Here is a 14,463-nt window from a genome sequence, read left to right on the forward strand (position 1 = left end):
GCTCCGGGCTGAGCTTGAGGGGCCCGGGCGGGCTCCAGCCGGCGGCCTTTGCCGCAGCGCGCGCTGGTGGGCGGGGCCGGGCAGCCGAGCGGCGCGGGGAGAAGCTGCGGCCGGCGCTAGGGAAGCGCTCGTGTTCCCCCCGAAGCAGCTGCTGCGTGACGCGCCCCACCCCCGCCTCGGAAAGCGCCTCGGGCTCCCCCCCCCCGCCCCCTCGCGGAAGATGCAGGACGAGGCGGTGCCCCTCCCCCCGCTAGAGCCGCGAGCGCGCACGCATGCGGCCCGGCCCCTCCCCTCAGCTGTTCCCGAGGGCGGGGGGAAGGAATTCGGAGATGTACTCCCCACCTACGGGCCGGAGCGGGCTGCCCGCATTGCATGCTGGGAGGGTAGCGCATGCGCATGCGCATGCGGAGACTCTCCGGCCGCCGGGAAGACTCTGCTCGCTGGGATATTTCGCGGGCTCGCTCGCCCCCCCCCCCCGTCGCAGCGCGCGCGCGCGCGCCCCTTCCCGCCATGGCCCTGAACAAGCCCATGCACGCGCGGAACCGCTACCGGGACAAACCGCCCGACTTCGCCTACCTGGCGTCCCGGTACCCGGCCTTCCGCCAGCACGTGCAGACCAGCCTCTCCGGCCGGGCCAGGTGGGTCCCGGGCGGGGGGGGGGAGGGGGAAGCGCGGCCGCTCGGACACACGGGGCAAGCCTGGGTCTGCGCCGCGGCGGGGGAGCCCAGCCCCCCCCCCGCCATCGCCCTGCGTCACCGGCCCCTGGTCCGGCTTCCCGCCCCCACCCCCAGTCGGTCATTCTCCTCTGCGGCCTCGCTGTCCCGGCAATAGCAACCCCCCCCCACCCCGCAAACGCCAGCGCCTCAGCAGAGTCCTGCACCGCTGTAGCTGGCTTAGTTCTGGTAGCGGTACCGGTAAGGGGCCTGTGCTACAGCGGGGACTGGCGTGTGGACATGGGCTTAGCTTCCCTTGCTGTGCCACCCGCACGTCACCCCTAGAACACCCACCCGACCTCTCAGTGAATGAGCCAGGGATCCTGTGGGGGGCGGGAAGCTGCATCAGACATCATCAGAATAGTGTACCTTAGGGACAGAGCTACAGTTGCTCTGGCATGTCCTAATTATGACTGCTTGTCAGTGCAACCACAGCGTTTTCCTGATGTAGCTGTTTAACTTTTTTAAATACAAACGGGGGGAATAAATTCCATCACAGGCTAATGGTTGTGACAGAGCCAGTAGATCAGTCAGTGAGGAGTCACCTAGTCTAGTGAGTGGGCTCCTCCATCTCCGTGGGCTGCAAGATTGTTGTAACCAAGAGACTGTCTCAGGATAGGGTAGTTTTGCTACCTGTGCTTATATACCTGTAATGTGTGGGGTGTGCTGATTGCATTGTGGTAGCAGTTTGATTGGATACAGAGGGAGCACACTGCTCTTATGTTCTGTACAATCAGCATGCATCTTATTTCACATCTCCTTGCTCCACATGCCTGTCAATATGTGGATAAAAACCAGACTCTGAAAACCTTGCAGGTATGTGGGCAATGATAAACAAAATGTCTCATGGACTGCACACAGAAGCCCTAAGGGCTGCAGGTTGCCCACCACTGCAGTAGATGGTACAGAGAAAGTCTCATGTTTTGAAGGATTGGAGTTGTTCCAGAACCAGCACATTTATTGGCACATTAACACTTTATTTTTTCCTTAGGGCTGTGTCTAGACTGGCCAGTTTCTCCGGAAAATCAGCCGCTTTTCAGGAAAAACTTGCCAGCTGTCTACACTGGCCGCTTGAATTTCCACTTAAGCACTGACTTCCTACTGTAAGAAATCAGTGCTTTTTGCGGAAATACTATGCTGCTCCCATTCGGGCAAAAGTCCCTTTTGCGGAAAACTTTTGCGCAGAAGGGCCAGTGTAGACAGCTGAGATTTGTTTTCCGCAAAAAAGCCCCAATTGCGAAAATGGCGATTGGGGCTTTTTTGCGCAAAATCGCGTCTATATTGGCCACGGACGCTTTTCCGCAAGAAGTGCTTTTGCGGAAAAGCATCCATGCCAATCTAGACGCTCTTTTCTGCAAATGCTTTTAACGGAAAATCATGCCAGTCTAGACGTAGCCTAGGGCTTTTTCCTTCTCATATGTTAAGGAATACTGCTCAAGTAGTATTCCCATGTGGTCACTTAAGTTTGTTCCTGTAACTTTATGATTTCTGATTAATCTTGTTTTTATATGCAGAAACAAGTTTTTTATTTCTTGTTTTGAATATGTGACGTATAATTTTATTCTCTGATAGTTTAAGTTAATGCCAAGAAGACACTTTTTACTCTACTACATAACCCCAAATAAGAGTGTTCGATGCCAATTGTAATGCAAGGATTCTGTCTCTTAATTGTATTTTATGCCTTGCAGCCTAAATTTCAAAGATCCAGAAGCTGTGAGAGCTCTGACCTGTACTCTCTTGAAAGAAGACTTTGGACTTACAATTGATATACCATTGGAGAGGCTTATCCCTACTGTTCCTTTGAGGCTTAACTATATTCATTGGGTGGAAGATCTTATTGGTCATCAAGAAGGTGATAAACAAGCTCTTAGAAGGGGAATTGACATAGGTAGGTGTGATGCTTGGCATTAGGTAGTTTTCTGTTGTTGGACTAGGTGGCTACGTCTACACTGTCATGAATTTCCGAAAATGCTTTTAGCGGAAAAATTTTCTGTTAAAAGCATTTTCGGAAAAGTGCATCTAGATTGGCAGGATGCTTTTCCACAAAAGCACTTTTTGCGGAAAAGTGTCCGTGGCCAATCTAGACGCGGTTTTCCCCAAAAAAGCCCCGATCGCCTTTTTCATGATCGGGGCTTTTTTGCGGAAAACAGTACTATGCTGTCTACACTGGCCCTTTTGCGCAAAAGTCTTTCGGAAAAAGACTTTTGCCCAAAAGGGAGAAGCACAGTTTTTCCGGAAAAGCACTGATGATTTTACATGAGATCGTCAGTGCTTTTGCGGAAATTCAAGTGGCCAGTGTAGGCAGCTGGCAAGTTTTTCTGCAAAAGCAGATGATTTTGCGGAAAAACTTGCCAGTTAGACACAGTTGGTTTGTCTGGTTGTTTAGTTTAAGAATTTGGAAATGACATTAAGTGATATAAAGGAAAATCTATCCATCGGTCTGGAAAAAAATTACATGTTCCAAACAACAAAAGTATTTGTACTTGTGAGACTCTGTCCAATCTCCAGTGTTACTGGGTCACATCTTCATGGACTAAGCTTTTTCTGAAAACTTGTGAATGAGTGCAGGTCAGTTCTGCCTGATAATGCTGCCTTGCCCATTCTTGAGTTTTCCTGAACTTAGATGGTTTATTAAATAGAATTTAGTGGAGTTAATAAATTGGAAAAATCTTCTCTTGAGCTCATTTGTGAGCATACACAAATTAAATCTTTTAATTCAAGTAATTAAATCTTTGGCTGCAATGCTTACTAGCCTTAAGTTATGGTGTGCAGGGTATTTTATTATTCTTTACTCTTTAGTTTTGCACATGTGAATCAGATTCCTTACACGTAGCATAGTTAAAAAAAAAAGTGTTATCTTTTGATCAATCCACTCTTCTTGAATCCGGATTCTTAAGTATTCTTCATATACTTTTTAGGTGGCTATTCCCGTTTGCTTTCTTCAGTGTCCAATTATTTTCAATTCAGAGCTTTTTTTTGTGTTAAATTACACAGGGGATTTAAACAAATCAAGGAAACATCAGTAAAATTGAGCATTGATATCTATGCGAAGACTTTTATGTATCTATAGAAAACAAATGTATAAAACGTAATCTTTCCTTAAATTATTTGTCAAATGTCTGTCCGCAATCAAACCTTTCTGATCTCTACTGATTTATCCACTGATTAAGCCAATCAGATAAGAAAGATTTTCTTGATTTCAGAGGTTCTATTAAAAAAAAAATCTGGACAGGTCAATTTTGTTATAGTTTAGCATCTGTATTTCTTTTTAGTTTTGTCATTAGTTAGATCTTTTCTCTATATTTTGAAGACTTTATTTTGAAAATAGTTTTGCACTTGAGAGAGCATATTATCAAATTGAGAGACATGGGATCTGTGGCTATTTATCCATCATTATTTGATTCTAATCCTCTTTGTATTTAATCTTTGAAAGAGGGCCTTTTTTGAAGATTCTATTTAGTAATTTCAGTATCCACTAGGGATGTTAAAATGCATGTATTCATGTAAACGTTGTAAGACTGAATCTCCCTGTGAACACTAGCTTCCATGGAGCCATCTCCCTCTCTCCCCTGGCCACTGCTGGGCACTATATCAGTAGCAGCAGCATGGGGAAGGGGGAGAGAGGAAGGGGGCAGGCGGGAGCTGGTGCTCGCAGACACTACTTTGTGGTCATGTAATGTGCCATAGGCTAAGACATATTTCTTTTCCCTATCAGAAGCTATTAGATAAGTGTGTATATATAGTAAAAAGCCCTTTTATCCAGCACATCAACCTCAGTAAAATGTCATTACTGGTATGCACAGAAAGTCTGGTTCATTGGTTGGTATGGGGCTGGCAGGGGGCTAGGGCATAGAAAGGGCTGCGGGGGGTGCTCTGGAAGGGCGTTTGGGTCTAGGAAGGGAGCTTTGGTTTGGGGCATGGAAGCGTGCTCACTTCCAGGAGACCCCCACAAATGTCTCTCAATCCCTGCTGTTGCTGGCAAAGGCATAGTCAGGCGGTTCTAGAGCTAAGCTGCCTTGATCTCCCCTCCCCAAGCATTGACTCCACTGCTCCCAGCCTGTTGGCTGGGAACCAGTGTCAATGGGAGCTGCAGGGGGCAGCACCTGTAGACGGAGGCAGCATGCCTACTTGCAGCTGAGTTATCTGGCTACATCTCCACCAGGAGCAGTGAAGGTGGCTGGAGGTGAGTGCCTGCTTCAAGTTTGGCACTCTGAGCCCCTCCTGCACACTAACTGCATGCTGAACCCAAGCTCCCTCCCAGAGCCTGTGCACTGCAATCCCTCACAGGCCCCTTCCTGACACATCTCTCATTGTAAACCCCTTCCTATTAGGTAACTGGAGTTTTTAATTTACCACCACCTCACCGTTCCTGTAGCGTGCTGGATAATAGAGCTTGTACTGTATGCTGATTTTATTATTTGTATACTTTATCTTGAGACTCAGACTTTTTTTAGTTAAAGCTTTGGTTATTTCTTAATGCTTGATGTCTGAGGAAGAAAGTTCTTCTTGTCATTGGTATAAGTGAAGCGACTTAATCAATATAGATTGAGAAATGCGGAAGGAGAAAAATATTTTTGTAACTTCATTAAGTCTTCTGAATGACTAGAAATATATTTGGTTACTAGTGTGAGAATTAGTTACTCGTGTACAAAAACCCACTGAAAAAATCTTGACATTGATTTATCATGCTAGTCCTGGAACAAGTCAGATGTTCTGCAAAATAAATGCATATTTGAAAATATACAATTTTTAAAGTAGGAAATATAGGGATTGATATATACTTGCCTGGTAAAATGTCGATTAGTGTTTAATATTGAGGTTCATTTCTATAACAGAAAAATGTACACCATACACCAGGTGATTATTTATTAAATCTAATGTTTTGCTAATTTAGCCTTTTTTAAAATTTGCTGCAGGTACAGGGGCATCTTGCATCTACCCATTACTAGGGGCCACTTTGAATGGCTGGTATTTCCTGGCAACAGAAGTGGATGATATGTGCTTCAATTATGCAAAGAAAAATGTGGAACAGAATAATTTATCTGAGCTTATAAAAGGTACCATATAATAATAATAACGTATTAACTTTCATTCCCCTTCGATGTTTCTGCTTTTCCTGTTTTAAATGGATGTTGTGATATATCTTTGGCCTTACGTGGCTAAAGAGAATTTGCAGTTCTGCCAAATTTATTATACCCTGATGTCGGTGTAGCAAAGAGAACCCACAGATTTCTAGACCCCCCTTATTGAAATCAGACTACAAATGGTCCAAAAATTTAACAGAAAACCCAGTTCATTCTTACTATAAACCAGTTGGAGAGATCTAGACTTTTGATGCATGACTAATCATATATCTGCATATTACTGTAAACTTCCGATAATCTGGCACCTTTAGGACCCAGGGGGTGCCGGATTATCAAATATGCTGGATTATCAGAAGGGGGGCTATGAGGGGTTTAGGGTAGTGTGGGGGGGATGCCATCCCAGACCCCTTATAGCCCCCCTTCCAATAGTCCAGCTCTGCCCCAGGCGTCCCGATTCAGCTGCTGCTGGTCAGTTTCAGCAGCGGCTGACTTGGGGACACTTGTGGCAGAGCAGCTGGGGTGCTGCCAGGTTGGTCTGGTAGCACCGCCCCTTGGAGCTGCGAGATCAACCCGGCAGCACCCCAGTTGCTCTGCCCCGGGTTCCCGGAATCAGCCACTGGTCAGTTTCAGCAGCGGCTGACTTGGGGATGCCTGGGACAGAGCACCTGGGGTGCTGCCGGGTTGGTCCAGTAGCGCCGCCTCGGGCTTCCCAGAGTCAGCACTTGTCAGTTTCAGCGGCGACTGAATTGGGGACAGCTGGGGTGGCTGAATCGGGGAAGCCGGGTGCAGAGCAGCTCCAATGGTCTGGCTGCCCAGAGCACTTCCGGGTTCCTGATGGTGCCGGACCATCAGGAGTGCCGGACCATCAGATGCCAGACCAATGGAGTTTTACTGTACATGGCAATCCCATACAAAAATTTTAGATGCATTTAAGATTGCAGATATGTTTTTTGTATATGCTACATTTTATATGAACGTGACAGAGTTGTCGCCAAAACAGTTTGTACAACAAATGCCCTCTACTCCTTCAAATTTTTGCTTTGCATTTCATAGAATACTAGACCTGGAAGGAACCTCGAAAGATCAAGTCCAGTCCCATCCCTCATAGCAGGACCAAGCACCATCTAGATAATCCCTGATAGATGTTTATCTAGCATTCTCTTAAATATCTCCAGTGATAGAGACCCCACAGCCTCCCTAGGCAATTTATTTCAATGTTTAACCACCATGACAGGCCATTTTCCTAATGTCCAACCTAAACCTCCTATGCTGAAATTTAAGCCCATTGCTGCTTGTCCTATCATCAGAGGCCAAGGAGAACAATTTCCCTCCCTCCCTTCCTCCCTCCTTGTAACACCCTTTGAGATACTTGAAAACTGCTATCATGTCCCCTCTCAGTCTTCTCTTTTCTAAACAAAACAAGCCCAATTCTTTCAGTCTTCCCTCAGGTCATGTTCTAGACCTTTAATCATTTTTGTTGCTCTTCTCTGGACCTTCTCCAATTTCTCCATATCTTTCTTGAAATATGGTGCCCGGCACTGGACACAATACTCCAACTGAGGCCTAATCAGCACAGAGTAGAGCAGAATAATTATTACTTGTGTCTTGCTAACAACACTCCTGTTAATGCATCCTGGAATCATGTTTGCCTTTTTTTTGCAGCAGTGTCACACTGTTGACTCATATTTAGCTTGTGGTACGCTGACCGCTAGAGCCCTTTCTGCAGTACTCCTTCCTAGACAGCCCCTTCTCGTTCTGTATATGTGAAACTGATTGTTCCTTCCTAAGTAGAGTACTTTGCATTTTCTTTATTAAACTTCATCCTATTTACCTCAGACCATTTCTCTAGTTTGTCCAGATCATTTTGAATTTTGACCTTATCCTCCACAGCATTGCAACCCCTCCCAGCTTTGTATCCTCTGCAAACTTAATAAGCGTACTCTCTATACCATCATCTAAATAATTGAACATATTGAACATAACTGGTCCCAAAACAGACCCCCATGGAACCCCACTTCTTATACCCTTCCAACATGATTGTGAACCATTAATAACTACTCTCTGAGAGTGGTTATCTAGCCAGTTATGCACCCAGTTTGTAGTAGCCCCATCTAGGTTGTATTTCCTTAGTTTATTGATAAGAATGGCATGCGAGACTGTATCAAATGCTTTGCTAAAGTCTAGGTATACCACATCAGCGCTTCTCCCTTATTCACAAAACTTGTTGTCCTATCGAAGAAAGCTATCAGATTGGTTTGACATGATTTGTGCTACAGTAAAACTCCGATGGTCCAGCACTCCTGATGGTCTGGTACCATCAGGAACCCGGAAGTGCTCCGGGCAGCCGGGCCATTGGAGCTGCTCTGCCCCCAGCTTCCCTGATTCGCCGCTGCTGAAACTGACCAGCGGCTGAATCGGGGAAGCCGGGGGCAGAGCAGCTGGAGTGCTGCCGGGTTGGTCCCGTTGGTCCCGTAGCACTGCCCCTCGGGGCTGTGGGACCAACCCAGCAGCACCCCAGCTGCTCTGCCCCAGGCGTCCCCAAGAGCAGCTGGGGTGCTGCCGGGTTGGTCTCACCGTGCCAAGGGTCGGCGTACTGGACCAACCTGGCAGCACTCCAACTGCTCTGCTGCAGGCGTCCCCGATTCAGCCACTGCTGAAACTGACCAGCAGTGGCTGAATCAGGGACGCTGGGGGCAGAGCCGGACTATCGGAAGGGGGGGCTATGAGGGGTCTGGGGTGGCATCCGCCCCACCCCAGACCTCTCATAGCCCCTCCCTTCCGATAGTCCGACATATCTGATAATCCGGCACCCCCTGGGTCCTAAAGGTGCCGGATTATCGGAAGTTTACTGTATATAAATCCATGCTGGCTGTTACCTACCACCTTATTATGTGCTAGATGTTTGCCGATGAATTCCTTAATTACTTGCTCCATTATCTTCCCTGGCACAGAAGTTAAACTGACTGGTCTGTTGTTGTTTCCTGGGTTGTTCTTATTTACCTTTTAATAGACAGGCACTATATTTGCTCTCTTCTAGGCTTCTGGAATCTCTCCTGACTTCCATGAATTTTCAGAGATGATAGGTAAAGGCTCAGATACCTTCTCTATCAGCTCCCTGAGTATTCTAGGGTGCATTTCATCAGGCCCTGGTGACTTGAAGACATTTAACTTTTCTAAGTAATTTTTAACTTGTGTATTACTTTTATTTTAACATTGAAACCTACCCCATTTCCACTAGCATTCACTATTAGGCATCCCGTCACCATCAAATTTCTTGACGAAAGCTGAAACAAAGAAGTCATTAAGCACCTCTGCCGTTTCCAAGTTTCCTGTTGTTTTATCTTCACTGAGGAATGGAACTATCCCGGTCCTTGGTCTTCCTCTTTCTCCTAATATATTTGTAGAATATCTTCTTGTTACCTTTTATGTCTCTAGCTAGATTGAGCTCATTTTGTGCCTTTTGCCTTTCTAATCTTGCCCCTAATTACTTGTCTTATTTGCTTACAAAGAATGAATATAACTTGACCTATTTTCCACTTTTTTATATGACTCCTTTTTTATTTTTAGATCATATAAGATCTCCTGGTTAAGCCAAGGTGGTCTCTTGCCATACTTTCGATCTTTCCCATGCAGTAGAATAGTTTGCTTTTGGACCCCTAATAATGTCCCTTTGAAAAACTGCCAACTGTCTTCAGTTGTTTTTCCTTTTAGTCTTGTTTTCTATGGTACTTTACCTATCAGCTCGCTGAGTTGACTAAAATCTGGGTTTCTGGAATTCCATTGTCTCTCTTTTGCTGTTCTCCCTTCTACCGTTTCTTAGAATTGTGAACTCTATGATTTCATGATCACTTTCACCCAACTTGCCTTCCACTTTCAAATTTTCAACCAGTTCCTCCTCCTCTGTGTTAAAATCAAATCTAGAACATCTTCCTCCCCTATTTCTCAACCTTCTGAAATAAAAAAAGTCTCCAATGCAGTCCATGAACTTATTGGATAATCTGTGCCCTGTTGTGTTAGTTTCCCAACATATGTCTGGATAGTTGAGGTCCCCCATCACCACCAAATCCTGTGCTTTGGATGATTTTGTTAGTTTTAAAAAAAAGTCTTATCCACCTCTTCTGCCTTGTTCATAGAGAAACTTCTAGTCATCAGTCATGACTGAAGGGTTAATAGGTATCCTCGAGGTTAATCGCCTCAAGGGACTTGATAGCTAAAAAATCTTAGCACTTGAATTGCTCTCCTTATATGACCCTGGAAAATATGTCTTGGCCTTAATCTTGCAGTGTTGTACAGTGAGTAGCTCTGGGGAAAGACCGTTGACCAGTTAGTTTTGATGGTAATTTTTCCCTATTTTTCTTTTGTTCTTCACCTGTTCTCTTATTCTTGGAGGCTCCAGATCCATACTTCAGTGCAGAGAACAATAGAAGTGTCAGAGCTTTGCTACTGCCACAGTTGTGGCCATACTCTGAATGGTGTAGCGATGGACCATCCCACCAGAAGTTATTCTGGCCTGGAAGGGTCCCTAAGGTGATGAATAAAAGTGCTAAAGCCTGTCTTATCAGCTAAGGGAAGTAACAAGGTTATCCATAGGCTGGGAAGAGGGAGGACACAGTTCAGTGGTTGTAGGATCTGTGGGGCAGTGTTTCTCAACCAGTGGTATGAATACCCTTAGGGTTACTAAAGAGAAGTCTGGTGGGTACGTTAACACAACTGAAATTTGGAGAGAACTGAATTTTTGTTGTATGTTTTACAGCTCTTCATTATTTTTGTACTTTTTTTACACACACAATTTCATCATCTGCCTGGCTACGATTAAGTTGTTTAAACAAATGTGTTGCAAAGGTAGAAAAAATGTTTGTGTGTCTGAAAACTGTAGGTACTGGGAGTACTTGTAATTTTTTTTAAATGGGGTACTTTATTAAAAAAAAAGGTTGAGAAACACTGCTGTGGGGCATGCAGTCAGATACTGGCTGAAAGGGATCCCTCCAGCAACTGTTGATCTGCAGGGCTTGCGTTCTCTGTTTCTGCCTCTTGCAAGAGTCAGCTAGAACAGCTATGCCAGTCACTCTGCTGGTAGCTTTCACTAAGATATGAATGCCCCTAAAGTAACTATCAACCTGGATAACATCATGTAACTGTTTGCAGTGTTACTCATTTGAATACAGTACAATTCTTTGCCAGCTACTTAGTTTTGATGAGGGGTTATACTTTAAGGGATCTTGTGTAAATAACTCTTTGTTCTTTGAGGAGTGTCTTGCGGTGTTCCATATTTCTCTAATGTGCAACTTCTTTCTGCTTCCCCCCCCCCCCCCCCCGCCTTTGACTGGAGTTTTCTCATAGCATTATCTCTTTGGCTTGTGCATGCATGATACTCGGGCTCCCTGCTGTTGTTTAGAACTGTGTGGGAGTTCCTTCTCAACTGTGTTGGTGTGAAATGGAGTCTTAGCTGTTGTTCACACTGAACTTTACTTCAGCAGTGTCCCCTTAACTCTTTTAGTAGTTCTTAATAGTTTTAGTTGTAGAAGTTTAAAAACAGCCCCCTAAATTATAGCTTTCAGATGGTTTGTCCTCCCTGCTTGACATTTTACTTTACTAAGATAATGTGCTTGGTTTTCCTTGTTTCCTACATTGCATCCCAGCCAAACAGTCACTCTTGATGAATGACAGTTACTTCCGGAGCATCTATTTTCTCTGGGAATGTCATATTTCCCAAAAGTGCAACTTCTTTCTAGCATTAAAATCTATAATATAAATAATGATGACAGTCATACTTGTATTCAAGTGGCAATGACGGGAAATTAGTTTCTACATAAAGGGTTCAGGAAACATGTCAAGGAAAGTAGATATCTACATTCACTCCTGTTGGTGGCCAAGTTGGTCTGGTGATATTCTGTTGCATGTTCTATTTTGTTCGTAGCAGTGCCAAGCATGCCTGTCATTGGCCATATCCTCACAGGTCATGAAGTCCTGGTCAGCAGAAAGTATATGTTACTTGATGCAATCCTTGTAGTGGAGTTTGGGATGGTCATCCCTTCCTGCTGCTTTTTTCAGATTCACTGCACAGCACTCTCTTGAGCAGTCGACTGTTATCTGCAGGTATGACATGACTGACCCAAGTAATTTGCCTTTGCATTAGCATGATTTCTGCATTTAGTATGGCTGCCAGCCACAGTACTTCATTATTGGTGATTTTTGTCAGAGCATTTGATTCTCATTATGTGGCATTGTATTGAATAGTCATATATTACTATATTAGCTAATATTTCTTGCAAAGTTCTCATCTGAGTCTTATTGGTGCTTTGCCATAAAATAGTCCTATGGCATTAATACCGTGTCAACTTTTTATTGCATCACTATGTAGTGTAGTAAAATATTATGTATGTGATGAAGATTTCTATGCTTGTTATACAGGCAAATACTTTTCCTTCAGGTTGCTGTAACACTCACAGTAATTTGTTTTGAACAGTACTACATCCATATATGCACAAAAACCCTACTCATCAGACAACTCATAACACTTAAAATGCTAGGGTTTTAAGAAGAGCAGCCTTAACTCTAAAATTGCTGGTTCTAATCTGATATTTTTCCTAAGTGACTTTCTTGTAGAATAATATACATTCAAGCTCCATGTTCCTGTATGTGGATTTCTCTTTTTATTGGCCTAAGAACTGGAGAGAGAGAGAGAGTGTGGAATACCTTCTAGCTTTCCTGGCCACAGATATTCTGGTAGTTAGTTTCACTCCCTGACCTGTGGAAGGGAAGTCCCTATGCTTCCAATCTGCTAAGGCCAGAAAGAGGGAATTCTATTCCTGCAAATCTTTATAGGTTCTTGGGATTAAGCTATATGCACCACCTATGCTCCAGAGGTGGGAGTGTAGTTCCCTTTTCAAATCGACCTTCTAATGTCTTCTAGACTGGGCCTTTCCTCCAGAAGATCTTCAAGAAGTAGATGAAATGAGAAGAAAATGCTCACACTAGTAGTATACCAATGGAAATACAAGATTTCTCCTCTTTCTTGGTCCCTCTGGAGCGGGTTGCAGAAGTGGAGACACTATCCTTTTTCTCTCCACAGTTTCTCAAATGTTAGATTCAGCTTCTACTCTGTAAGCCTTAGATGTTGAGTTGTGAGTATTAGGAAGAGAACTCACTATTAGGAAGAGGACTCATGAGCCATCAATTTTAAGATAGCTATCAGAGCCTACAAACCTGCGTATGGGTGTAAGAGGTTCCTTGAGGGCTCACCTCCCTGTCCCTACATTCCTTGCTTTCTTTAGGCTTGTCAGACTGCAAGCAGAAATATGACAGTGGGTTAATAAAGCTATTAAGATGTGAGTGGGATTGTGTATGGGCGTCTGTGAATTGCTTCAGCCTTGTGGGGTGCTAGGTCTGCATGGTGCATAATGCTTGGGAGAGCAGACACTGATACCTAGCCTCCTCCTGTTGACCCCACACTTGACTGCAGTAGCAGTATTTCATATTCAAAAGTTAATACATTTTATTAGACTTCAACTAAAATTTGGTTCTGTTCACTATACCTCACCTAGGGAAATTTGGTAAACTAGGCTAATTATCCTTCCTTCCCCTTTTTAAAAATAAACTGGTAGAAAATGAAAACTCTGAGCTGTGAAGATCTATTTTTAGGGTGTGATAATTCTGGAACACCGCACAGTTTAATTCAAATTTTAATAGAACAGTTCTCTCTGCTTCAGACCTAGAATATCAGTTTAAGAATTGGCTATTTGAGGAACCAAAATCAGATTTATAATGGAAACTCAGTTGCAACTATAACTATGGAGCAGCTGCTATCTCTGAAAGAAACTCTAATTCTATACTAGCTATAAGAAAAGCTGTGTATATGCCTTTTCTTTCATTAGATTAACCTAATATGTGTTTGCATTGTGGTATTTTGGTATATTTGGTTGTATAATATGTTAATTATATCCTAAAGGAAGTGTTAAAGTACTTTATGTAACACTACAGTTAATTTAGGTCCTTACCAATAAACATCCTCCTTTTTCTGCTAGTGGTTAAAGTACCACAGAAGACCCTTCTAATGGATGCTCTAAAAGAGGAATCTGAAATCATTTACGACTTTTGCATGTGCAACCCTCCCTTTTTTGCCAACCAATTGGAAGCCAAGGTACAGTGTGCTGATTAGATAGCTTGAATAGTACTTTTTGCTGATTTTTAGAAGGTGGGGAGGGTAATGATACCTGAAAAGATTCAAGTGTTTGAAGGCTCTATGTGAAAAACCTTGTGTCTGGGTTTTAGAAGTTGTCATTTCATATATGCATAGCTTTAAAAAAATTTTTTTTTTTTAAAAAGCAACATGGCAAAACCCACTTAGGTCAACAATCTGATTAACTTAAATGAGTTTTTTTTCTGAAGTGGGAATTGAACTATACCATTCTTTCATTGGTTGTACTCAAATTGTCACCAATAGATTTGGCACAGATGAGGCAATCACCGTGGACCTGGTGCTGTTGAGCTTCCTGTTGTAATAGAACAAATGAGGGACTGGTGAGCTTTACTGTTGATAGTAATGTCATGTCGTTTGGCTTTGCCGTTGTGGCACCAGTCTGAGGCCTGATATATTAACTTAAGCAGCAGTACATAAGTTACTTTGCTCCAGGATGTTAAATCACTCCCCCGAGCAAAATAATTTA

The 14,463-nt window shown here is 43.8% G+C and overlaps 1 protein-coding gene across 1 annotated transcript in view; it reads left to right on the top strand.

Annotated features, from left to right (window-relative positions):
- The first annotated feature begins 406 nt into the window (after nt 1–406).
- The window catches only part of METTL16 (methyltransferase 16, RNA N6-adenosine), a 35,343-nt gene continuing 21,286 nt past the window's right edge, over nt 407–14,463 (top strand). The window contains exons 1-4 of the mRNA XM_075905106.1: nt 407–638; nt 2,402–2,601; nt 5,630–5,770; nt 13,822–13,937. Coding sequence (XP_075761221.1) covers nt 511–638; nt 2,402–2,601; nt 5,630–5,770; nt 13,822–13,937 — 585 coding nt within the window. The 5' untranslated portion in view covers nt 407–510. The remainder of the gene's footprint in view (nt 639–2,401; nt 2,602–5,629; nt 5,771–13,821; nt 13,938–14,463) is intronic.

The sequence above is a fragment of the Pelodiscus sinensis genome, chromosome 1, assembly GCF_049634645.1.
Source record: "Pelodiscus sinensis isolate JC-2024 chromosome 1, ASM4963464v1, whole genome shotgun sequence".
In the NCBI taxonomy this organism is placed as follows: Eukaryota; Metazoa; Chordata; order Testudines; family Trionychidae; genus Pelodiscus; species Pelodiscus sinensis.